General features: G+C 40.0%; 1 protein-coding gene across 1 annotated transcript; it reads right to left on the bottom strand.

The window, feature by feature from the left end:
* Positions 1-90: 90 nt before the first annotated feature.
* CTH (cystathionine gamma-lyase) lies at positions 91-27,889 on the bottom strand. The gene is made up of 12 exons (XM_040987275.1): positions 27,579-27,889; positions 24,586-24,667; positions 23,164-23,259; positions 18,307-18,416; positions 15,943-16,074; positions 11,545-11,602; positions 11,124-11,201; positions 9,300-9,452; positions 7,878-7,999; positions 6,985-7,037; positions 856-994; positions 91-647 (listed from the first exon to the last, which is right to left on the bottom strand). Exons 1-12 carry the CDS (start codon positions 27,744-27,746, stop codon positions 621-623), a joined length of 1,218 nt encoding a protein of 405 aa, XP_040843209.1. The 5' UTR covers positions 27,747-27,889; the 3' UTR covers positions 91-620.

Genomic DNA, 27,889 nt, shown 5'->3' with positions numbered 1-27,889 from the left:
AGGAGATGAGACCTCTAAGAGTAATAGTTTAGAATTGAAAAGACAAGGAATATAGATAATACCACATAATATAAGAAAATCACAACATGATACATTTAATTTTTAGATTTATTAAAAAAAATAAGTGCAACCTTAAATCAGTAGAATTTCACAGTAGACCCTTCAAGTGTTTGATTTTTGGTTTATGGTGATTAAGTGGAAACCATTGCTTTGAAAGCTTCTCAACAATATGCAAAAATCACACTCTATTTAAGAAAATTCATTTAATAATTTAAATTCTCCACAAAACATTAAAATGAATCATCATTATATTGTAAACATGATCATAATAAATCTTAGGCTATGAAAAGCAGAGTACAATCCCAAAAAGCAAAAAGAATTTTACCTCCTGCAGAGGCAAATGGATAGCAAAATCAACAAAAGGGTATTATCAAAACTGACCTGTCAATTACAAACAGGCAAAAAACTGTTCTTAACAGGGAGGATTCAGAGAAGATTACAAATGTAAAAGGTAATGGGATGCCTTAAAATTTTCGCTTGAAAATTCTGCAAAGGCTCCTAAGTGGTCCATTCAAGAAGGCTTGACCTTCTCAGAAGCTTCTAATAGCTGTTCTGGAATTCTAGTTGTGATTTCCACTGGAAGCGTGCTGTATAAACAAGAAAAATATGTTAATAACTTGTAGTCAAAGGTTTTACCTCCTCGAGCAGGTTTTTCTGAATAGCATTACGCTTGGAGCTCCTTGCACATTTATTCACTGTGTTTATCTTAGAAACAGTAAACCTTCAGAGTTCACAGTGAGGCCTTCACCCTAAGATTAAACACACATGCACACACCCATAAAGAGTGAAACTTACTGCTGCCTTCAAAGCTTGGTCTAATTCTTCCAGTAGATCTTGTTCATCCTCTAAGCCCACAGACAGTCGAATGAGCGTGTCACTGATCCCCAGGATTTCTCTGTCATTCTCGGGCACTGACGAATGGGTCATGATTGCCCTGGAACGTGCAAGACAAACCGTGATCACTACAGTGTGCTAGTTCAGGCACATTTCTGCCTCGTAAGCTGCAATCAGCTTTAAGCTTTTTCTGCTCCAGTATCAAGTATTTCATAACCCTTTCATTAAAACATAAAAAGAGGAATTATAAAACTTACCTAATATGGTCATGATTTTTATGAATCCTATTTACACTTGAATCAGTAAGATACACTTACTTCAGGTCCAGACCCTGTCAAATACCCCGTGTAGCAGGGAAACCACAGTCTTTGGCATGTGGACTTGAAGGAATGCCTAAAGTGAGGCTTCGGCCAGAAGTCACATACCCCAAGAACAGCCAACTAAACAGCTACCTACAAGTACAAAGGACCTCCCAGACCAAGAGTCTGCAAGGATTAACTCCCTCTTAATCAACAAACCTATTCAGAACTGGACCTTCTGAGGCAGATCAGGCACAGACACGCAGGCAATAGAACCAACTACAGTGTACTAGGAATTCTGCATACACCTCCTGGCAGGTCATTCACAGGAGTGAGGGGAAAGCATCTATTATGTGTCAGGCACTATAATAAAAAGCAAGAATGAGATATATTATTTACCCCAGAGAACAAAATAATGGCTAAAGACTACAGAAATTCACAACACAGAATAGTCTTCAGCAGTTATCATGCAAGTATGCCCAAGGGGACTGTCGGACTTCAGAGGATGGATAAACCTTACCAGGCTGAGGTGTCATGAAGGAAATAACTCAGTGCCTAAGCTGCTTTCTCTTATCTCTTTTCAGCCCCAAGGAACAAAAAATCAACTGTGGGGTCAGTGCAATGGCTCAGTTGACTAATCTTCCCCCTTCAAGAGCAGAGATCCCATACTGATGCTGGTTTGTGTCTCAGTTGTTCCACTCCCCATCCAACTCCCTGCTTGTGGCCTGAGGAAGCAGGGAAGGATGGCTCAAACCCTTGGTATGCTGTACACACACGGGAAGCCTGGGGGAGGCCCATGGCTTCAGATCAGCTCAGCCCCAGCCACTGCAGCCATTTAGGGAATGAACCAGCAAATGGAAGCTCTTTGTCATTTTCTCTGTAAATATGGCTTTCCAACAAAAAATAAATAGATCCTTTAAAAAAGAATGAATTGTGGTCTAAGTAAATGTATACCTTACTTTATCATTTCAGTAAGGTTTTATTTTGTGTTGCTTTGTTATGTTTAAAGATTTTTTAAATTGGAAAGTCAGATACACAGAGAGGAGAAGAGACAGAGAGGAAGATCTTCCATCTGATGATTCACTCCCTAGGTGGCCACAATGACCAGAGCTGAGCTTATCCAAAACCAGGAGTCGGAAGCTTCCTTTAGGTCTCCCACACAGGTGCAGGGTCCCAAGGCTTTGGGCCATCCTCTACTGCTTTCCCAGGCCACAAGCAGGAAGCTGGATGGGAAGCAGGGCCACCGGGATTAGAACTGGTGCCCATATGGGATCCTGGCATGTGCAAGGCAAGGACTTTTTAGCCATTAGGCTACCGCACTGGGTCCTGTTTTGGTTTTTTAAACAGGATGCAGGCCATGGCAGGCTATGTCGAAGCATCTGTGGGCATGCACAATATCTCAGACCAGGAATGGGCCTGGTAGGGGAATTCCTTTACTAGGGACAGCTCTCACTGGTGAGCACGATAGGTAGAACTGGGGCAAGTTGGGGCAAACAGGGCTGTGCAAGGCTATACCACCTGTAGAAATGCTGGAGGGCTGGGTCCAGAGGCCGACAAGACCAGGACTGGTGCTTGTGAGAGCCAGAATAGGTGTGGAACAGGTTGGGCTAGGTCATAGCAACCACCAGTTCACTTCAGAGCTAGGTCCAGAGTTGGGCCAGCTGGATGACAAGGCTGTAGCACTTGCTGGCAAGAGCCGCAATGAGTGTGGACTTGTCAGGCTAGGCCTTAGTACCCACCAGTGAGTGCCAGGACTGGATTGGCAACAAGCCATGTCAGGCTGGGCCACAGCACCTGCCAGCACACTTGAGATATGAGTCTTGGACCGGGCTTGGTAAGGGAACTTGGGGAACTCCCCTGCTAGACCTCAATTCCCACAGGTGACCATGAGAGCTGGGGCAGGGGTATGCCAGGCCAGGTTGAGGTTCAACACCTATCACCATATGAGTGGGGGCTAGGCCTGGGGACAGGCTGGGCCGGGCCAGTCCACTGCACACACTGGTATGAGTAAGAGCCAGGACAGGGTACACTCTAAGGTTGGATCACATATATTGTGGTTTTTCCCTGTGGCTGGGGTTTGCCAGTGATTCAATTTGGGAGTTCCCCTGAAACCTCACCTGGGATAATCTCAGATTTGACTGTTGTGTTTGTCAGCTAGTAGAGTATCAGGTTCAGTACTTCACCTGTACCATACCAGTGGATGCAGCTGTCTGTTCAGTTTTGCCCCAAGCCCCACCTCTCACAAGACTGACAAGTACATTGGTCCAGCCCAGCCTAAACCATCATAGGCCTGATCCTCATACATACCAGTGAGTATGCATGAGGGGCTAATTGGGGTGAATCCCAATAACCTTCACCAGGACTAGGTTTTGCATTTGTTATGTTTAAACACTAAGCCTGTGTCCTGTGGCCTAACCTGGCCTGTCTTGCATCCTGTATGGCTCTCAGGCACATCCATGAGTGCTTCAGCTTAGCTCAGCCCACCATACACCCAGCCCACATGTATGCTGATGGGTGCCACTGCTATGTCTAGCCTAGCGTCCTGCCAGCCCTGATTCTTGTACTTACTAGCAGGAGCTGCAGCCTACATGGGAGTACCCACAACTGACCTACCAAGTTGCCTCCAGCACCAGATCTTATATTCTTGCCAGGGGAAGGTGTCGTTCAGCCTGACATGACTTGCACCCAGTCCTGGTACATGCCAGTGGGTAATGTATTCTATCCCAGTGTGCCAGCAGACCTGGTCCACATCTTAACCAACAGTGCTATAGCCCTGCCAGGACTGGACCACTCCCAGTCCTAGCTTTCATGCTCAGAAGTAGAAGTAGCAGCCTAGTAGGGGAGTCCATGAAGTTAGGCTACCAGATCCACTCCCAGGCCTGACTATTGTATATGTTGTTGGGTATTGAGGCCAAGTGTGGCATGGCATGCCCCAAGTCTCAGCATTTATCAACAGGTGCTACAGTCTAGATCAGCTTGGCAATCCCAGATCTAGCTTTCAGTGGTGGGTGCATCAGCTTAGCCCACTTTGGCCCTCACCCAGCCCCTGCTGTCATGTGAACTAGAAGGTGTTGTGGCCGTCGGCCAACCTTGGAGTACATGGTTAGGACTGGGCCATCTCAGTTGCTGATGCCTGTGCAGTGGTTAGCATGCCCAGATTTATGTGAGAGACATGAAAATCAGCTCATCCAGGTCTGCAGAGGATGTCAAGTGCCTCATCAGTGGCTGGAAAGCAGAACAGGTTGGAGCATTCTCCTGGCCAAGATTTGCAGCAAGAATCTGGGTCTTTGGATACACTAAGCCTATAGACATTGCAAAGACTTTTTTTAAACTCTTGTGTAACAAAGCCAACAACATCTCAAAATTATCAAAACCACACAAGTACCACCCTCAGAACACTCCTCCTCACAGCGTGGTCTCTAAGGTATCAAAAAATTATTGCTGATGTAGTTTGACAGCAAGGGCTATCCCCTTCCCCTCATTCCCCACCAATGCTCATAGGAAAAAAAGGGAAAAAAGGAAAAGAAAAAGAAAATAACAACTGAAGCATTTATGCCACCTACCTTCCTACCTTCCTCCATACTAATTGGAGGCCCACAGGGGCATGTATCCCTCTTAATTATGTAAACAATATTAAAAATAAAAGGTTAAAAAACAATGATAGCACCAATATGCTTCCATAAGGCAGGTGCTTTACAAGGAGATTTGATTGAAATCAACTTACAAATGAACAAAATTGGATATCACATCTCTCTTAAAAGTCTATAATATATATTACTTGAAGGAATACATGTAAGTGATTGACTAGCACAGTACCTGAAATGTAGTAAATGCCTAACAAAAAATAACAATTTAAAGAACAAGCAAATAGCATAGTGACTAAGATGCCTGCAACCCATTATCAGAGTGCCTGGGTTTGATTCCTGGCTCCGACTTCTGGCTCCAGCTTCCTGCCAGTGTGGATCCTAGGAGACAACATGGAATTGTATTCCCAGCTCCCAGCTTGCTTAGCCTAATTCCTACCATTGCAAGCATTTGGATCAGTGAACCTGTAAACGGAAGCTAGCATTTCTCTCTCTCTCTCTCTCTCTCTCTCTCTCTCTCTCTGCCCACTCACCCCATTTCTTCCTTGTCTTCTCTCTTTCAAAGAAAGGAAAAATCTGTTAGTGACTGTTTAGTATAAACCAAAGGACTAGCTTGCGGATCTTTTCCTCTGTCCTCACAACACGGAGGCACGGTTTTTTCTGTTTTACAGTCAGGGAAATTGACACTTGGAGAGACTGAGTAACTTTTCTACTGAGGTCACAGAGTTAACAAATGCTGCAGGACTAACAAACTAACTCAGCATGCTCTAGCTCCATTTCTGAACTCCCTTATTGCAATGCTGCAATAGCTGTAGCAGACACAGAATGAAAGTGACAGAGCAAACAAGCCCTGACTTAAATTCATTCATCAACTGGCATGAGAGCTATGGCCCAAGTAGGAGTATGAGAGAGCAAAGCAGCTGTAAACTAAACCCCTAAACAAATCAGGAGATCTCTATTTTTAAGAAGACAGTTTTAAAGTCATACACATCTAATTATGATGAAAAATAAATCAATTTCATAGGCTAAGTGTTTCCTCTTTTGAGTTCAGATTTAGCAGTATGCATCTTCTTGAAAGACTAACAGAAAAGCTGTTGTGTTATCTTAATTCTTTCATTTCATTTGAGTATCATTTGCCTGACTCTCCTCCTAACTATATATTATGTAAAGGTAGGAAAGATAAATTTTAGTAGTTGCTGAAATTTCTCAATACAGAGCTTTTACGAAACCATTATTTTGTAAGTGTTTATGAGAATCATAACACTGATATAACATGCACATTCAGAATAACAAAATTATTAGGTAATCATGTTGAGTTCTCCTGTAATAATTACAATATGCAGCCATAGAGAAAATAAAGATACAGCTCAAAAATGATTCATGGGACATGTTATCAATCCATGACCTTCACTACTCTAATTATTTTCTTTCCTCATAAGAAAAACTGAAGTTTAATAGTTAGATCACTGATTGAATCGAGTCTCAACTCCAGTTCCAAGGCCTTTAACTTTCCCTCCTTGTTTTTCCAGCAGAGCGTTTAAAGTGAGCCTTTTTTTAAAAAGTGAATTTCATAGCACACTTCTCTCTGACATTTGGTTAATCAGCTAAACATTCTAGAGCACTGCCTTTTTTCTGTAAAATAAGACACTGGAACTCTGTTGACTGTTTCCTGTGCTAATTGCTTCTAATACTTTCATAAACTCAAATGAATTCTTCGGGCTAGTAAAGGAACTGTTTGGAATACAAAGTGAAAGCTTGGATTTCTTAACAATAACATGAAGCCTTTACAGGTTTATCAGACAAAAAAATGTAAATTGATTTGACAGTGTATGCTAAAGCTGTTGTCTGACCACTATGGAAGAGAGATAGAAGTTTCATGGAAACATATTTTCTATTTCTCAAGAAATCTTAAACAGTTTTTTCAGTGCAAGGTCTCCAAGCTGAGACTGACAGGGATAGAGTAAGAGCCCTGTGTCAGTGGATACAAGCAAGCTGGAATGTATTTCAGGCCAAATAATAGAGTAACACATGGGAAGACAAGGCTCACCAGTCAGCATCCCACCACTGCACTTTGTCACTCTCCATCACAAGCTGGAATCCACATTGATTAGTTACTGCCATGCTATTCTTATTGTTAAATACTTTGAATTGCCCCTGACTTCATTACACATCTAATTTAAAAGAATGAAAAGTAAAAATATACTCACGGAAGTTCAGCAAGACTCTCATATCCTCCTAGGCTCTCAGCCAGAGCAAATAACTAGAACAAAGAAGATTCACATTTAGATTTTTCAGCAAAATAAAAATGCTAAAATCTAAAAGGTACTATTTTTAAGGAAATGAATGGTGCTCATACAGGGAACAGCAGCAACTATGAATAAGCCAAGTATATCCAAGTAAACCACAGAAAAAAATTTCATCACTTTCACATATTATTTTGAAAGGTTAAACTCCTACAGACCGATCAAACTGCATCTCTTCATGAAAGGATTCATGTTGGTTCTGGGAGCAAGTCAGCTTTTTTAGAACTGGACTAGCTCCTTTGAGTAGGATTTTTACACAAGAACCTAGTCCCCACCTTACCCCACAGCCCAAGTCTCCTGTTCTCTTGCTTACACATGTGAGCAGCAGGATGGTTCCCCTTCTGTTTCTCTGGCACACAGTGGCACAGCCAGCAGCCCTCACCAGGAAACTGTTTTGATGAGAGCTACCGGAATCATGAGTCAAGTAAAACTTGTTCATATAAGACACCCAGTCTCAGGCATTTTGTTATAGCAACACAAATCAGTGTTAGAGTGTCACAGAATTTTACAAATGCCCACGGCTTTGGTGTTTCACTATGATTTCACTTGAAAATTCCCTTTGAAATAAATTTTAAGTCAATGCATTAGAATATTCTAGCCTTCACACTGATTGTAAACCTAATAACCAGCTCCAAATGCCTGCTACTCTGCCATTGACGCTTGTTTGATCTCAACACATCTCAGGAAAAAGAAACTTGTGGATATGACACAGAAGTCAAAAATCCTGAAATAACAAATACTGAATTGCTAAAAGGAGGTCTTGTGTTGACAGGTCACAACCCCATTTCAAAGTTTACCTTTAGGTTCTTGAAGAAAGTCTCAGCATGTTGAAGAGTGCCCTTAATATAAAAGGTGATCATCCCTGGGAAACCTGTGCACTGACGTTTTACCAGCTCATGCTGCGGATGAGAGGGCAGTCCTGCAATCAGAAAGTATGACAGCAGCCTGATTTTACACTCAAACATGCAATGGGGATAGAGTAAAGTTACGAGCTCCTGGATTCAGCTTGTCCCACCATGGACTATTGCAGTCAATCAGTGAGTACATAAAAAGATGCCTCTCTACCTTTCAGATTGAATTAAAAATTAGAAAACAAAAGTGCTGTAAAAGCAATGATTTCTTTAAGACCACAAAATTTTAAAACACTACCAAAAAGTAAGAGTGTCATACAGGCCTGGTGTGATAACCCAGAGACTAATCCTTGCTTTGTATGTCCCAGGATCCCATATGGGTGCCAGTTCTAATCTCAATTGCTCCTCTTCCCTTCCAGCTCCTGGCTTGTGGTCTGGGAAAGTAGTAGAGGATGGCCCAAAGCCCTTGCACCCAGTATCCATGTGGGAGACCCACAAGAATTCCTGGCTTCTGGCTTTGGATTGGCTCAGATCCAGCTGTTACAGCCACTTGGAGAGTGAACCAGTGGATGGACGTTCTTTCTCGCTGTCTCTCCTTCTCTTTGCATCTCATCCTTTCCAATAAAAAGTAAATCTTAGGGCCCAGTACAGTGGCCTAGCAGCTAAAGTCCTTGCCTTGCACGTGCCAGGATCCCATATCCTGCTTCCGGCCTGGGAAAGCAGTTGGGAATGGCCTGAAACCTTGGGACTCTGCACCCGTGTGGGAGACATGGAAGAAGTTCCTGGCTCCTGGCTTTGGATCAGTGTAGCACCGGCCATTGCGGTCACTTGGGGAGCGAATCATCAGACGGAAAATCTTTCCTCTCTGTCTCTCCTCCTCTCTGTGTATCTGACTTTGTAAGAAAAATAAATAAATCTTTAAAAAAAAAGAGTGACATACAAATCCACTAACTACACACAAGCATGTCTAAACACTCAAGGAAGTGAAGAAATTCAAGAAGTAAGACAACTTCAAGGAAATTTTGGCAAGCAAGTATCAAGTCTCAACTTGACAAAGACGTCCACCAGCTAGTGCTGAATAACAGACTGACAAGATTATAAATACATCAACTGAAAAGTACAATGTTGCCACTGTCCCTTTCATCATCCCATGATGTTCTCCCAGCTGAAGAACATGATGGGAATATCTATTACATAAACATTTCTCCCAAAATCCAAGCATGCATCAGACTATTGGCAACCTACACAAGGCCCAAGATCATGTGTCTCCTCATCACGACAAGCCAACAAACAAAAATAATATTGAAGCATAGAACACCTCTTAAAATCCTAGAAGAAGTATAGCTGTTTGAAATAAGAATATCATACCAGGATAAATAACCTTTTCCACCAGGGGATTTGATTCCAGGAACTTCGCTACTGCCATTCCATTTTTGAAATGTTTCTCCATTCGGACTTGCAGCGTCTTCAGACCCCGGTTGCAGAGGTAACAGTCAAAAGGAGATGGAACTCCTCCAAGAGCTGCAAAATGAACACATCTTGGGTTATTCTGAAGTGAAATGGGACTCCCCCTCTTTTTCATTACAGTGACTCTGAGCAGCTAGGTATGAATTTCAGTGTTTGAGCTTTAGGGATGATTAATCAAATCACAAGCATGAAAATGAAGCCTAAAATATGCTTAGAGTAATATGCATAATAGAATTAAATGGGAAGAGCCAGCACTTCGGCATAGCTGCCTCCTACAGCATCCCCTACAGTCATATGACACTGGCTGTAGTGTCAAGGTCATCACTTCAGTTCCAATTCAGCTCCCAGTTAATGTGTCAGGGATAGCAGCAGAGGATGACCCAACTGCTTGGACCCCTGCCACTCATGGGGAAGATGGGATGAAGCTCCTGACTCCTAGCTTTAACCTAGCCAATTCTGGCATTTGTAGTTAACTGGGAAGTGAACCTGCAGATGGAAGATCTCTGTCTCTTTCGTTCTCTCTATATATCTGACTTTGAATTAATTAAACTTAAAACATCAGAAATAAATATTCTAAAAACTAAGTAAAAACACAAATATGATGATAGGGGTAGGCATTGTGGTACAGCCTCCTCAAATCCTTGCAATAATTAGGGCTGGGACCAATCAAAGCTAGAAGCTCAGGACTCCCTTCAGGACTCCCATGTCAATTATAGGGGCCCAAGCAGTTAGACCATCTGTTATATGTTGCCTCGCAAAGGGGAGACCAGATTGGAAGCTGGGACTCAAACCATCCCTACAGAATGGGATGATGGTATCTCAAGTAATAACTTAACCCACTGAACCACAACCTCACATCTCATTTCTACTCTTACTAATTAAAAGAACATTTATTAAGCAGTGTTAGCCTACCTCCTATTTTTGTTTCTGTTACATCCATTTTCCGGAGGGAGACTTTATTTCTAATCAAATTTGTTTCTTTTTTTTTTTTCTTATTTTTCTTATTTTTTTCCCCTACTGGAAAGACAGATTTACAGGGAAAGGAAAAACAGAAAGATTTTCCATCTGCTGATTCACTCCCCAAATGGCCACAACAGCAGGAGCTAAGTCAATCTGAAGCCAGTAGCCAGAAGCCAGGATCTTCTTCCAGGTCTCCCCACAGGGTCCCAAGGCTTTGGTCCATATCTGCTGCTTTCCCAGGCCACAAGCAGGAAGATGAATGGGAAATGGAGCAGCTGGGACACCAACTGATGCCCTTACGGGATCCCAGTGCTTCAAGGTGGAGGATTACCCAATTCAGCCATCACATCTGGCGCTCATGCTTACTTTTTATCTGTTAAATTCAAGTGCTAAATCCTGAGCCAAACTTAAGATAAGCTGTGTAAACAGGAAATGTTAAGTTTAACCACCATCACAGGTATAAAATATATAATTTAAAAAAACAATATTTCAATATTTTTAAAGGCAAGGAAAAAAACCTAAACTAAAACGTCTCATGTTCTAACACATTATAGAAAAAAAAATTAGCATGGAAATACACAAAGCCACATGTTGGATCATATCAAAATGCCTTGGTATACTACAATCAATATTTTTAGAGAACAATTTTCTAGTTTTCCTCTAAAAAAATCACAATATTTCTCCTCTAAAGATCTTACATCATTCAGCAGAAATATGTGCTTAAAATCATTGAGAACAAAAGAGAGGTTCTTTCATAATACTTACCATTTTGCAAGAAACGAAGCCTGTTATGGAGCTCTTCAGAATTAACAGACACTAAACCCATAACAACATCACTGTGGCCTAAAACAAAACATTTGTGTTAAGAACGAATTCTGTTTACTTTTTATTTTGTAACTTCCAAGATGTGATTATCATCTGTAAAACCTCAAGGGAAAAATCCTCCAAAGTAAATTCAAACAAAACTCAGCTTGGCAGGAGAGAAAACTACAAACTACAGTATACCAAAAATAAAAATCATATATCCTATATTTGACCAAAGTAAAATTTTGTTGCTTTCTCCCCAGATCACACACACAAAAAAGCAAACCTCTGGCAGAAGTAAAGAAACCAAATTATTGAGCCCAGGCTAGGTCCACCTATCTATAGAAAAGAACATTTAGGGTGTAGACTGTGTATATCTTACCATTCATGTATTTCGTTGCAGAATACATACAGATATCAGCTCCCAGAGCCAACGGCCGCTGAAAGAAACAGAATTTTTTGAATGAGAAATCACTTGAAAATATGCTCCATTACCACGCCAATGTGTAACAGTAAATTCAATTCCCATTTTAATCAACAATAACTTTACAAATACATATGCTTATAAACATATATCTTAAAATTTTCTAGATCTTTGATCATTTCCTTCCCTAGTTTCTCTCCCACCAAATATAAATAAAAATATGAAGTAGCGCATGAATGTTCAATTTGTAGGCACAAATTTTATGAAAACAGCTGACATCATAGACTCTGCAGAATTGTACCATAAAAGTCAAAATTTGTTTATTTACTTATTTTAAGATTTATTTATTTTTATTGGAAAATCAGATATACAGAGAAGAGGAGAGACAGAAAAATCTTCCGTCTGATCGTTCACTCCCCAAGCAGCCGCAACAGCCAGAGCTGAACCAATCCGAAGCCAGGAGCCAGGAGTTCTTCCAGGTCTCCCCCACACGGCTGCAGGGTCCCAAGGCCTTGGGCTGTCCTTGACTGCCCATATGGGATCCCGGCACGTGCAAGGCGAGGACTTTAACCACTAGGCCACGCCACCGGGCCCAAAAATAAAAATTTATAACATTAAAATTAAATTTAAATTTAAAGTTAAAAAAATAAAACAGCTGGCAGACCCAGTTCAAGGAATCTTCCATACCCATTTCTCTGTGTTAGTTAACTAGCCCCTAGATGCATTTTCTACGACAGGCATTACCATTTGCTGACTTAATATAACATAATTGATATCATCATCTAGCAATGTTTATGTCAAATAAGTATAAACTAATCTACTTACAATTTTAATCATCAAAGCTCAATAATGTGTGCCATAACTATTTACACTTGGTTTATCATGATCTTACCTCCTAATTACTCTAATTACTGTTGTCAAGTGTAAAAGTTACTCATAAAGAAATTTGTTTTCCACCCACTTAAAGCATCAGTCTCAAAATAGCTTGTTTTCAGTAAGACATATAGTTAAATCCCATCCAGCTCCCTGCTTGTGGCCTGGAAAGGCAGTGGAGGATTGCCCAAAGTCTTGGGACCCTGCACCCATATGGGAGACTCAAAAGAAGCTCCTGGCTCCTGGCTTCAGATTGGCTCAGCTCCAGCTATTGTAGCTGCTTGGAGAGTGAACCAGCAGATGGAAGATTTTTCTGTTTCTCCTTTTCTCTGTGAATCTGCCTTTCAAATTAAAATACGAATTCATCTTTTTTTGTAATTCATCTATTAAACAATGGATTTTCAGTGTTTTTCTATGTACTTTTTTTTAAGATTTATTTATTTTTATTTCAACATCAGATATTCACAGATGAGGAAAGATAGAGAAGATCTTCCATCCAATGATTCATTCCCCAAGTGACCGCAACAGCCAGTGCTGCGCCAATCCAAAGCCAGGAGCCAGGAATTTCCTCCAGGTCTCCCACACAAGTGCAGGGTCCCAAGGTTTCAGGCCGTCTTCAATTGCTTTCCCAGGCCAGAAGCAAGCAGCTGGATGGGAAGTGGAGCTGCCAGGATTAGAGCTGGCACACATATGGGATCCTGGTGCGTGCAAGCTGAGGACTTTAACCATGACACTGTCGCATCGGGCCCATGTGTACATTTTCTAAGATAAAAGTGTGCTTAAAATGTACATCCTGACCTTATGAAACATCTTTGAAAAATATTGCTATACATAGCTACAGGACCTTTTTATATAGTATATTTCAAAACCAGAATATGAAGGATTGCCCAAAGCAATCTCAACATATGGTTCATTTTCCTCTAGAGTAACGTGTCAAGGTGGGTGATACATGTCCTCTAGCCCTAATGCTCTGTAAATCCTTTGGTGGCAAGTGAAGGAAAACTAAAAAGCACTGACATCTATTGCTCTCTTTATGTATCGACAATCAGGCTGAGTATGAAACACAATCCAGTGAAGCACTATACAAAATCTTTTAATTCAAAAAGCAAGCTCACCTTAAGGGTTAAGGATTAAAAAAGATCTCACAAATGAAAAACTGCTCTAGGACTCACACCCAGACTTCCTGACTCCAGAAGGAGAAGATACATCCAGTTTTAATAAGGCTAAAACAATGAGGACATTTTTGATAGGACATTGGCTTTGTGAAACTAATACAGGTTGCTACCCAAGGATGATGTAATAGCAATTAGAATCCAAATTAAATGAAGCAAAAGCAATACTTGGTATGAGAAGTGGGGTTTCAGAAAGATGCAAAAACTAGACCAATTCTAGTGATGGAGATATGAGGTCTAGGCGGGATGAATAACTTGGGCAGGGCCAAGCTAAAAAAATCACGCAATCTCTCCAGGAATACACAGTCCTCACTGCGACTCAGCTAAGATGATCTGAGGTTGTGTATATATAGCCTAGTGTAAACAGTAGATGAGTTAAGGTGTTGGGTTACAGAATCCCAAACTGAAAATCACTTGGATTGAGTAGATGTTCTCATAAAATAGTCTAGGTGGAACCAGATGGCTTTACCTGACACAAAAAAACAAAAATAACATTAGCCAAGGATAGCTGGCTCATGAAGCCAGCAGAATCCAATGTTTCCAGAGAGTGTGCTTTAGGAAAGAAAAACAAAACAATAATTATGCTTTTGAATAAAATGTAGGAGAGTGAAAAACAGCAACTCCGCCAGTAACATGGGCACAGTAGCATGGGTCAACTTTAAGGATCCACCTGGTAAACATGTGCCTATTTGAAAAAAAAAAAAAGTTGGAAAAAATTAATTGGCGGGTGTTTCAGGAACTCTATAGATAATCAAGATGAACCACAGGAAGTGTTCCAGGTATGACATGGCATGAACAGAAGGAAAGAGCAAGAACATACCTCCTAACTAGAAAAAGAAAGAGGAAGAGTCAGAAAACAAGTCAATTATAAGGAGATCCCACGATAATTGATCAAAAGGAAGACTGTAAACACCACTAAGAAACTGTGGTGCATCTGTCCCATGAAATACTACTCAACCATTAAAAAGAATGAAATTCTAACATTTGCAACCAAATGGTCCCAACTAAAAACCATTATGCTCAGTGAAGTAAGTCAATCCCAGAAGGACAAATACCGTATGTTCTCTCTGATACAAGGCAACCTTCATGAAAAATACAAGATCAATAACCCTTTCAATATGGTTTGTGCTACATCTCACATGTTTTAAAATTTTTGTTTTTATTTCCATTTCTTCAAAAAAAGGATTTTTTTAATTAATTTCTCCACTGACTAATAGGTCATACAGTAGCATTGTTTTCTTTAACTTTTTTTTTTTGGGGGGGGGGAGTTCTTCTTCATTCCTTCAGCGACACAGTGGTCATTTAGTAGCATGTTATTTAACTTCATGTTGCTGTAAACTTCTTATTTTACCTTCTATTGTTGATTTTGTTTAATGGCTTTTCATTTAACAGGATATATAGTAACTGTATAAAAACAACTATCTCATTCAGATATGAAGATACAATGCAGTATGCATTTACTTCCAAATCAAAAATAGACTCCTAATAAAACTGTTAAATATATCTTGACAATAGGATGCTGAACTCTGAGTCATCGTCCATATCTACAATATCAGGGAACACGTAAATTTCAGAATGATGGACTTAACATCTGTTTGTGAAGGACTTTAATGTAATAATAAAGGGGGAATCAATGAGGCAGAAATTTGGGGAGCGGAAATTCCAGAGCCTATGGAACTGAATCATAAAATAGTTTTTTAAATGCTTTAATTAAAATTAAAATCAGAATCAAAATTTTTTAAAAAGAAAAGAAATGTAGTAGAAATTCCTAATATAAAGAAAAATGTATGAGCTAGGAAAAGTCTTCGGGGTGCAGAGCAGAAAAAGTAGCAAATGAAGAATGGTATATACAACATATACTGACACTTTACTGAGCATAGCTTTTCCTTTTATTTGGAAAGTCAGATTTTTTAAAACTTACCTATTTAAAAACACATAAGGTAGGACTGAAAAGTAACATGACTTTAACAACCAGCCACAAATATTCAATTCCCTACTGTGTATAAAGCACTAGCACATACAGTCATGTAACATGGCAGTGCCTTCAAACAATTTACATATCCTAAGAGAACCAGAAAACTTTAATCAAGACAACTTCTAAAAAACACAAAGCACCACACAAGATATTAATATGGGTTTGAACAAACATTAATTAATAATTGAAATGGTTTAAACTTAATGTCTAATTAGTAATTATAATTGGATTTCATAAATCAGGCACTAATAATTATAATCTAAGCAAATCTTTCCTTTCTATTTGCAGATCACTGAGTAATTACTAGTCATACTGAAGCCATCTGTTGCCATTTACCTGGAAATATGCTGACATAAAAGTGTTGTCCACGACCAAAATAATATCTCCATGCTTATGGACAATCTGTGCACAAGCTTCAATGTCAGTAATCTTCAGAATGGGATTTGTGGGTGTTTCAATCCAAACAAGCTAAAATAATCCAATAAAAAGCAGTAGTTTATCAAAATATACAATACTATACAGCATTCATCTGATGTATCTTTACAGTCTGAAAGACTACATTAATTGATGTAAGGGAAACATGTGGATTATGAAATTGGAAGCTTCAAATCTGAACCCTTGCCTTCTCCACAAATTTCTGAGATGCCATAGCTAGGCAATTTATCTTCTATATTCCTTAATGTATTTTAACTATATAATCGGGTTGATAATATTTAACATGTATATCAGGCTACCAAGAAAGAGAATGTACATAAGCAAAACAGTTCTAAAATTAATTATTGCAATTAGTTTTCATAAAAAAGAGGATGTATTCCAAAGACAAAATGTAGTTCCAGGATATTTCATTCCGAAATATAAATACCACAGGAGAGTATTTAGAGCAGTAGTTCAGACACCGCTTGCAATGTACCCATCCTGCATCAGAGCGCCTGCATTCGAACTTCAGCTCTGCCCTCAACTTCATGTTCCAGCTAACGTGCTAGCCGAGAGGCAGCAAAGGATGGCTGGGTACGTCTGTTCCAGCCACCCACATGGGAAACTCAGATTAAGATCCCACCTCCCAATTTTAGCCTGGCCAGACCCACATTTTGCAGGAATTGAAGGAGTGAACCAAAAGATATGTCTGATTTTCTGATATGTGTGTGTATGTCTGCGTGTGTGAACAAACAAAAATTCAAAAGAAGCAAATAAGTGCAAATTGGGCTTTACATTGATTTAGCAATTCTTATTCAAGTGATGATCCTGATATTTGTGCACATGGAGAGTGGGGGATGTATTAATCCAAGTTAGCAAAAAGCCTTTATAAAGTCCTGTTTGCAAAATTGTAACATACTCAAAGAATTTTAATATACCTCGATAGAGAAGCAGATCAGCTACTTTTTTTTCTTGCTTGCTTACTTTAGCATTAATTCTTTTTAAAAACGCTTATTTATATAATGAGAACAAATTTCTTGTGTTTTATAAATGTAGTTGTAAGAACATAACGATTTTTCTCACACTACCCACTCTTCCTCCTCCTTCCTTCCTTATTTTTCTTTTAATTTCTGCAATGACATAGTTTCAGTTTCCTTTGTAATCAAAAGCTTAACTATCCACTAAATAAGAAACTCATCAAGTAGTACACAGAAAAACCAGTGTTCCTCAGGAGTACAGATGAGGGTTATAAACAGTAACTAAATCTGAAAATGTCAATTTCACTCACGTTGCATTTTTCTGTACTGTACACTAGTCACCACAAACCAGGCAGGGAATTGGTATTTGCTTTTGGGGGACTGGCTTATTTCACTAAGTATAATGCAGACCAGCTATTTTCATAAGCATCTTTTCTCCCAAGCATAAGAAACAAAATCCTTAGAAAAAAAAGCTGCAAGCACCGAAAGCTTATCCCTGAGTTACTCTGCAAAGTGAGTGAGCATAAGGGAAAAAAACTTCCAATTTTTAGCATTTACTGCAGTATAATGTTGGGTTTAATTTTAACCTTTTAATCTAAGCAAGAAGTTGGAAAAGGCTGACTTAGAAAAGACACTGACCCTTATGTTACCCATGCTGAATTTAAATGAGGTCTCAATAAAAAATACCACATCTGCCATTCACTCAGGCACAAAACACCTTCCGGGAGCACAAGATTCCCTGAACGAAGGCAAATGTTTGTTGGTGGCCCATTCTCTACTTTCATTATTTGTGACAGTATTCCTACATTACTGAAAAAGTTACTGTGCCTAGGCTTTGAGAGCTTAACTTTCTTTTCTATAGTCCAATCTGCAAAATGATTTTCTGTTACATATAGGACCTTGGTAATGAAATTAAGAATTGTGTAGCCCTGCACAGAAAGTTTAACAACTATCATGAGTCCAGATACTTTATGAAGCATTTCACATGTATTAAATTTAGTTTTCACAACCATCTTTCAATGATGCAGATACAATTAATCCTATTTTGTAGATGAAGAAACTGAGATTTTAAATAATCTGCTCTAAAAAATATATACCAGAATTAGAATTCGAGCTCATGTAAGAATTTGTGTACCTAATCATTACATTATGGTACATAAGAGATCAGACCTATCTTAATCTTGTTGGGTATTTTTAATAGCTTCAAATAAAATTAAGTATATATATTTGCATTATATACTGAAGTAAACAGAAATGGAAACACAACATCTGAGGTAAAACAGACAAAACTGAATGATAGCTAGGTTACCTTGGTTTTTGGGGTAATTGCTGCCTCTAGCAATTTGGTTTTGGAACAATCAATGAAAGAAATCTTTAATCCAAGTTCAGTGGCCACCCGCCTGAAGTACCTATTTGTACCTGAAGCAAAAGAGAAATCAGATACAATTGAGAGATGGTTGCATCAAGAAATGACCATATATATAAGCACTTCAAACAAATAAGGAACTCTAATTCATGGATTAAAATGTAACTGAAAACATTTCCAGTTCTGTCATACAATATGACTATTCAATATAGCAAAGGATGAAAAGTCTTGATTTTAAAGGTTTAAGGGACAATTAAAATTCAGTTGATATCTACAACAAGTAACATTAAGCAAAATATAGTTGATATATTTCTTATTGAAGTTTTTGTAACTTTCTAAAGCAAATAAAATTATCTCTATTTTGTAAATGAAGAAACTGAGACTATGGTTAAATATTTTGCTCACTAATCATACAGAATTAGAATTTACTCCAAAATTTTTGTACCTATCTTATCGATGTTTCCAAAAGCTTCTAATCATACTTCTCAAAATATCCAATCTGTACTCTTAAAACATGAAATGATATACTCCCTGAAACATCAATCTTTTTACAAATTTCTTTTGTATATTATTTGAAAAGCAGAGTTAAAGAGAGAGGACAAAAGATGGAGATAGTGAATCTTTCATTCAGTGATTCATTCTCAAATTGGAATCCAGAGCTTAGAGCTTCTTTTGGGTCTCTCAGGTGGAGGGCAGGTGCCCAAGCACTGGTGCCATCTTCTGCTATTTTCCCAGGTACAATAGCAGGGAGCTGGATGGGTAATGGAACAGAATGGCATGGCGGGTGACACAGGACAATGGAAATGCTTAAATTAACTCATAGACAGGGGCTTAACCTGCTGGGTCACAATACCAACCCCAAATATCAAATTTTTTTAAAGTACTTACTAAAACTCAAATCTAAAACAACAAATTTTGAATCTGATATACTTTGGGAAAGCAACAAACTTGGTTATTATTCTTTGTTCTTTCTCAGCGTATTTGTTATGTGGTTCTGAAACTTTAATAGGTACAATGAAACAATGTAAATCAAACTACTAAACTTTTATAGTGGAAAAAGATAAAGTCATTCAATTTAGAGTAATTTCTTTCATAAATAGTTTTGAATTTGATTTTTATATATGTGATTTAAAAAGAAGATTGTATTACTGATGACAAGCAAAAAAGAAGAATATGGTTATTTTGATACTATTATAAAAAACTAGGCTTTTGATTTTCTGTAGATGGATTCAAGGAAATAAAAGATTGAAAAGCCATGTAAAGAATTATCAAAAAAAATCAATAACTGGGAGCAGGCACTTGGCCTAAGGTTAAGATGCCCATCCCCCACCCCACCCCCACCCCCAGTATCGGAGCACCTGGGTTCAAGTCCTAACTATGGCTCTTCTTCTAGTAGACCCTAGAAGGCAACACATGACGGCTCCCTGCCACCCGTTGGGAACACTTGACTGGATCCCCATTTCCCAGCTTTAGCCAGATCCCAATATTAGCCAGCGCTAATATTGTAGGTATTTGGGGAGCAAGCCAGGGGATGGCAGCTTGTCCTACCTATCTATCTCTCTAGTAACCTCTGTCTCTCAAATATTTTTTTAAATCAAAAATTTCTTATGTTTGCCATGAGGATTTTTCATTGCATTTTATTATAAAAATAACTACTGGTCACTAATGAAGATCTTTGTAACTTCAATTCAACAAACTATTATAAGGACTTAAGATGAAAACACAATACAAGGCAAATTTCTATGGAAAAACGTTCATTAAGTCTCTTTCTTTAAAGAATACACAAATTTCATTTTTTGTTGAGATAGAACCTAAAGTGATATTACTCAAATCACTCTTTAATTATTTGGCAGAATTTAGAATTTACAAAATCCCTCAATTTTTTTTTTAGATTTTACTTATTATTTTTGTTGCAATGGCAGATATACAGAGAGAAGGAGAGACAGAGAGGAAGATCTTCTGTCCGATGGTTTACTCCCCAAGCGGCCTCAACGGCTGGAGCTGAGCCAATCCGAAGCCAGGAACCAGGAGCTTCCACCGGGTATCCCATGCGGGTGAAGGGTCCCAAGCTTCAGGCCATCCTCAATTGCTTTCCCAGGCCACAAGCAGGAAGCTGGATTAGAACCAGCACCCATATGGGATCCTAGTGCATTCAAGACGAGGACTTTGGCCACTAGGCCGCTGCACCAGGGCCAAAATCCCTCACTGTTTTGAACACAAAAATCAGTCTAGCTTAAAACAAAGGTAGGCTTGTCTTCTCTCCTCTCCTCCACCCCTTCTCTGTGTAGCCAATACTTCTCTTTAGAATGCAAGTTCTTGAACTTGGATCCATAGAATGATTTTAAGGAGACCACTGGGCATTGAACACTTTGTGGTAAACTTACAAACATTTTGAGAAGAGGCTCAAAGCTTTCAAAGATTCTCAAGAGCCAAAATAAAAATGAAGGGGGAAGGAGGGCAGAATCTGTGTTATGGATTATCTACATTGTTATTAGAACACTCTCTAAACACTATTTCTCTGGAGCAGAATACATCTAAACGCTGTTGAAGTCTGCTGTCTTCGTTCTAGTAGCCTTAATATAATTCGCATTAAACAACGTTCCACATAAGCAGTTCCAAAGCATAGTCTGTTCAGTGCTTATGCTTTTCATCTGCCAAGTTTGAGACATAAAGGGGTGTCCATCACACCTTTTATGAAGATAACAAATAGGGAAGGCCACTGGGTGCCATGGTGAAGACACCACTTGGGACACCTGCACACCATATCTGACTGCACAGTTTAAGTTCTGGCTTGTCCACTTCTAAAGTGGTTTCCTGATAATATATACATGATGGCTCAAATCCTCAGATTCCTTCTACCAAGGCTTCTGGCACCAGCCTGATTCAGTCCTGGCCATCGCTAGCATCTGGAGAGTAAACCAGCAAATAGAAGATATCTTTAACTTTCTCTGTTTTTTCCTCCTTTTCTCTATTTATCTATCTTTCAAATAAAATTAAAACATAAAAAATAAATAAAAATAAGAGATAAATTAGTAACACTGGCCACACTGTTAATATAATTCAGCATTCACTTTGTTACATTTAAAATGTTAGTTGACCCCTAGCTGTAGGCATCTACCTTTGTTCCTTGTACCTAGGCAAGTGTTACACTGCTGGGAGAAAAACAGGCAGGAGCAGGCACTCTGGGCCTGGTTAATGCCAAATTTGTGTTAACTACAGCAATGTGCCAGCACAGCTGCTTATTCTACTCTATTTTTATTTTTGAAGAAATGCTGAGAATGTGGGGAATACCAGGCATAGATACACCACCCTGGCCCACAGGCCAGGGTCAGGGGTGCATTTTGCCCAAGGAAGGGGGGTTAGGGACATATTGGAGTGGGAGCAGCTGAAGTCATGTTTGACAGGGAAGGAATGACTTCTGAGGCCTTCCGAGGACCTGGTCGTTGCTCTCACATGTAGGCGGGTGCTGACAGAGTGGTTCAGAAGTAGTAAACCAGAGGACATGTCTAAGTCAGACCAAGGCACCTGCCCACAGGGGAGACCTAGGCTGGGCTAAATAGCATCACCTGCTGCCCACTGGCACATCAAAAGTTGAGGCTGCAGGGCATGCCTGGCTGGGCTAGGTCAGGCCACAGTGCCTATCCACAAGTGTCAGAGTAGGGGGTGGAAAATGACAGGCTGGGATGCAACACCCACCACGTTATAAGGGAATGGGAGCATATTCTAAGGGCATATTCTGTGAGGGACTTGTGGGACTGCGGCTCCCACTGGCTTGTGCGGGGAGCTGGGGGGTGGTTACAGGCTGAGACCAGCCTATACCACGAAACTCAATGGATAGGAACCCACTTGACACTTGCAGGAGTTGAGGCTGATACGACACTGGGCTGGGCAAGGCTGTAGCACTCACTGGCATATGCAAAGGATGGAACCAAGGGCAGAATATGCCCAGCAGGACCGTGGCACAGGCTTGCACACATGAGATCCTGGACTTGGTAGGGAGACTTGGAAAACTCCCCTGCTAGGCTCCTGCTGCCACTTGGGAGCACAACAGCTGGGGCTGGGGACAGGACAGATCAGACAAGACTGCATGCAGCACCTGCTGGCACATACAAGATGCAGAAATGGCCAGCTAGGCTAGGATGTCAGAGAGAGCTGAAATAGGGGGTGGGCCTTGCCTGGACAAGCTGAAGCACCTGCTATCTGAAGCAAAATCTGAAGCTGGGAACGGTCCAGCCCGTTACCAGTATGGGAACTTTGGGGAGTCCCGTACTAGGTTGCAACTCCCATTGGGGAATACGAGAGCCAGAGCTCCGGGCACATGGGGCTGTGAGAGGCTGAGGCCATCAGCATATGTGTGAGCCTGGTTTGGGGGCAGACCAACGGGACCAGGCAAAGCACACACAGGCACAACTGAGAACCAGAACAGGGCAGGGCTGAGGCCAGGCACTCATGCGCATCATATAGTTTGACAGCAAGGATTGACCCCCTCCTTTTCCCTCTAGTGAACACAGGAGAAAAAACAAATGAAACATTGTCCCACTCACCTTCCTTCATACCTCAACCCTTAATCAGGGACCTACATGGGTGTGCACGCCTCAACTACATAACCAATATTAAAAATTCTGATTTAAAAAATTTTGTTAATTTTAATTTTTAAAAAAGAAAACACACACACAAATATTCTTACAGAATTAGCTACATGTACAACTTAAAACACTAAATTCAGTGACATTACTAAAAACCAACAAAATAAAATAGAAAAAATTAGTTGACACAATATAAACGAGAGAAGTAACCTACCTCCATATACATCATCCATACAAATAATTTCGTCTCCCGATTTTAAAAGATGAGTAATAGTCACAGTGGCTGCTAAGCCCGAAGCAAAGGCCAAGCCTAAAATACAAATCATGCTAACGTAAGCCCAAATGTCAGAGTCAAAGACAGAGCAGTGCCTACAGCTTCTCTCACATTGTCCCATGTCCCTATCTGTCAGGAGCCTGGGCAATACCACTGAGTTGCCAGAGATGCCCTGATTAACAGTCACAAAAACCTTCCCTTTTAGTTTAAGAATCCAGTATCTTTAAAATAAAAATAATAATAATAATGTGTGCACATATTGTGTTACATCAATTCTACTTTAGTTACAACGTTTCTCTGAAACACTTCAAGGACATAATTCTCACAAAAATCTGTCATTAAAGACCTATTATCAATGAAAATTCCAATTTAAAAGTATCAAAGAAATTTCAAATGTCAGGAATAGACTAAAATATGATTCATTCATTCATTGTATGCATATGCAATTTGGCAAATATTTTCAGAAAACTCAAAATCAGCTATGACAGGTGTCTGATAAATGCAATTAGATACATAAATATTTTTTCTCTTACTTAGTCTTTAGTATCACTTATCTTAGGAACACAAATGATTTAAATAGTAATCTTGTTTCATGAAAAAAAAATATTCAAGGAGTTCATTCTTAAGCTCAGAGCTAATTTCCAAAGGTACTTTGGAATTTCCAAAGGTACCTTTCCGTAAAGGTACTTTGATGCTGGTCTCAGCACAAACTATTGTGTGAACGTACCAGAGCATAAGAAACCTTACATTCTCATAGAGAGTTATAAAACTTAGTTAATTTTTATCTATTAATATTGTCAGCTTCAGATGAGTAATCAGTATAAATACTAAATAGTACATGCTGGTATTCTGCCTCCATTCATATTTATTTCTAACTTCTGACACATGCATACAACACAACTGAGAGAATTTGGGCAAAGAATTCACTGTCTCAGTAAAGTAGTAGTTCTGAACTGATGAATGTGTATTTCTCTCCAGTTCTATAATCCCTATGATTTTCTCCATAAAGACCCTGCAGAATCCACAGGGAATTTGTTCTGGGACTCTCACAGCTGCCAAACTTCCTGACTATTTAAGTGGCTGAGAAAAAATGGCATATCTGCAGACATTTTGCACATCTTCTGGTATAGTTTAAATCATCTCTACAAATAGAGGTTTATAATACTTCATACAAAGTAAATTATATGCAAAATGCTTGTTACTCTGTGTTTTCTAGGAAATAATGCAAAAAACAAAGTCTGTACGTGCTCGTAGTGACGTATTTTTCCTGAATGTCCCTGGTTTGCGGTTGGTTGAATCTGAGGATACAGAGCCTACAGACATAGAAAATGAACAGAATACATAAAAATGGAAATCACTTACTGTACTTAGCCCCATCTAGAGCCGCAACTGCTTTCTCCAAGCAATTCCTAGTTGGGTTTCCAGAACGGCTGTATTCAAAACCCTAAAGACAAAAATTCACTCTAAGATTTAAACTTACAACCCTAGGAACACATCCCCAGGTTCCGGCCCATGATGATTTTCAATTGCGAAGCCCTGATCTCCACTGCCATCAGAAACATTACAGCATCTTGACGGCAATGTGTGGAGAGGCCCTGAAGTCATCCAGACTGGGTTACAACTCTGTATCTGTCACTTCTGAGGCTGTGTGCCAACAGATGCGTTACATCAAGAGCCAATCTCAAACTCCGAAATGGGAGTAGAGCACAGATACCTAGCTCATAGAGCTGTCATGAGGACAACATGAGACGACGTGGAAGTTCACCACGTAAGTAGAACCTGTCATTCATAGCAGTAATGATAGTGGTATGTTAGATCACCCTTATCCGTTATCTAGAAACATCAAGAAAAGGGAATGAACCAATATAGTAAACCTAATCTTAATCTGCATTTGATTTCCTAATTATATGATGCAAGTTATTTCTGTATGTAATAGGAAACTACAAACAGATACTATAGTTGCTCAGAGTTCAAATCACAGCTCTACAAATGTAATTTTTAAAAATTACAAATAACTCTTAGCTGAGCAGCTCCACATGATATTTTTATAAAAGTTGTACTATTTGTTATGTATCAGCCAGTGATTTTATTTAATGCTCATGACTTGCTTGGAGGGAAGTGAACCTAAATGTCCTAGTATCCAAGGAACGCCAGAGCCAAAACTTTGACCACTGACTAGAGTCCTGAACCTGGCACTGTGGCATAGTAAGTTAAGCTTCTACCTACAACACCAACCTATGGACGCAGGTTCAATATCCAACTATTCTACTTCCAATCCAATTCCCTGTTTATGGCCTGGGAGAGCAACATCGGATAGTTAAGTCTTTGGCCCCCTGCACCCACATGGGAGGCCAGGAAGAGACTCCAATTTCAGATCAGCTCAGCTCCACCTGCTACAGCCATCTGGAGAGTGAACCAGCAGATGGAAGATCCATCTCTTTTTCCGCATCTGGGTTTGTGTGTGTGTGTGCGTCTCAAACTCTGCTTTTCAGTTAAAAACACATAAATCTTTTTTTAAAAAGTCCCAAAACTGCACCCTGCTCCCTCTAGTCACCCTGTCCCTCCAGCCACCTCTTACAGGACCAAACAAAACATAACCACTCTTTACAACTTGGCTTCTGATTCAGCGCTCCCAGAGTTGATCTATTTCCTTGTTTTTGACCAACTAAGCAGATATTTTTACAGGCTCTAGGTGATCCTCATCACTTCCTAACATTACCCTTTATCATGACCCACATCTGCATTTACCAAACAGGAAAAAAGTGCTTAGACTCATGAGACCGCGGCCATTGAGTCACGCTTCCATAAACATTCACCTTAGAAACCGAACTTGCAGCTAGTGTGGAAGAGGGGCAGAAGCATTTCGCTAAAAGTGGAGAGTTCAACGTTTCTCATTCAGCTCTTCAAACCCCCCTAGCGCTTTTAGCTGATTTTTTAAAAAGATGTTCAGCTTAGTCTTGTGGGGTTAACCTTTCTGCTGGTTTTCTGAACACATTTAATTGTGAATATCACACCTGTATGGTTAACTTCTATACTAAGTTCCACGGTGTGAGCGGCCCCACATTCACTAGACTCTACACTAAAAAATAAACCGTATGCTTTGCAAGAAAAGTTGTGTTTTCCAAAATAAGTAGGAGAATGCTGAATCGGCTGAGGAAACGCTCTTACCATCTAATCACAAAACAAAGGCTAAGTCTAAGAATTCCCCTCAACTTCTCTAACACCATAAAGTGGTTTTCAAAGAACAATCAGAATTTTGTACCTACAAAATTTATTTAACTATTTCTTGGGAACCTCAGCAACTTTCCAATAACCCAAGAACTCTTGTGAATGCCATCTAAAGGAAAAAAAGGTATGTGATTAACCAAGAGGGTTTTCTTCCAGGTTTTATTACAATCATGTATGTAAGACTCTTGGGTCAGTTCCTCTTCTACATGAGTAGAGTAATTCCTGCCTGTCTCTCTCATCTGGTTGTAGAGAGGAACACTGCGAAATGTCAAAGTACCCCTGAGTAATTATTATGTGCCACATAGCTTTACAAACATCTCCACAATCTCTGTGGTAGGTAGCATCATTATCCCCATTTAACAGGACCAACCTGAGGCTTGGATAGGTTAATCAACTTCCTCAATACTACCCACCTCAGGAGAGGTGGTGCGAGAATTCAAACTCTTAGTCACTAAGCCACACTGCTGAAATGATGCAATGGGTTAAATTATTACCAGCATTACTGCAGTACAGTAGGAAGCAGTCTAGCATGTGAGAATAAGGTGCTAGAATTTACACTAGAACTTGAATCTTAGCTCTACCACCTACTAGCCTTAGGTTACTTACTAACTTAACATCCTTGAATCTTGGTTGTTTCATCAGCAAAAAAAAAAAAAAAAAACCATCTAGAGTTATTAGGAATGACTCAATACACATAACGCTACATACATACACACACACACACACACACAGCACATCAGTATGTGTTTGGCACACAGCAGTACTCAATAATTATTAACCGGGAAAGATGCAGGTTTTTAGATGAGTTACCAGTCCCTCAATTTGAAACTGACTCCTCACTGCATGAAAATTTATGCTGCTAAATCATGGCCCTCAGTTTTTGAATCTCAAACCTGCCAAAACTATGTGATTTTCAGTGCAAATCCTGAAAGCAAGTGGCACAAACTGCTTCTTCCGGTCGCGTTTATGAAGAAAATGCGATACCTGGTCCATCCAATACACCGCTTTACCGTGAGAGGTACACCACAGAAACTTTCTAATTCAAAAGTTACCTCGTCTGCTTTTTACACTTACAAGCCACCTCTCTTCTCCAGCCCAACCCCGACCGCCCTAGCTAGCAAGCTCACCGAGTGCTGGCCGGGTGCCTCTTGTTTGAACGTGGTGGATAGGGAGATGGGGGGCACCACAGCGTGGGAGGTCCACTGCTCCGGTTCCTGGCCGGCATGGATGGCCTGCGTGGCGAAATGTTGGAAGCGAGGCAGGAAATCAAGTGAAGAGGCGTCTTTTTTCTGCATGCTGAATTTCAAAGGAAGGCGAAAGGAAAAGAGCCAGGAGATGCAGTCAGCAAACCGAAGGAGCGTCGGAGCTCAAGGAAAGACGGAAGGATCTAGGCAAAGCCAGAAGAGCCGACCAACCGCGCACAAAGGCGAACGCGGCG

Source organism: Ochotona curzoniae, unplaced genomic scaffold, assembly GCF_017591425.1.
Source record: "Ochotona curzoniae isolate NIBS_2020 unplaced genomic scaffold, NIBS_Ocur_1.0 contig_4612, whole genome shotgun sequence".
Taxonomy (NCBI): Eukaryota; Metazoa; Chordata; class Mammalia; order Lagomorpha; family Ochotonidae; genus Ochotona; species Ochotona curzoniae.
Note: the sequence above shows the minus strand (reverse complement) of the source record. Positions and strands in the feature narration are given on the sequence as shown.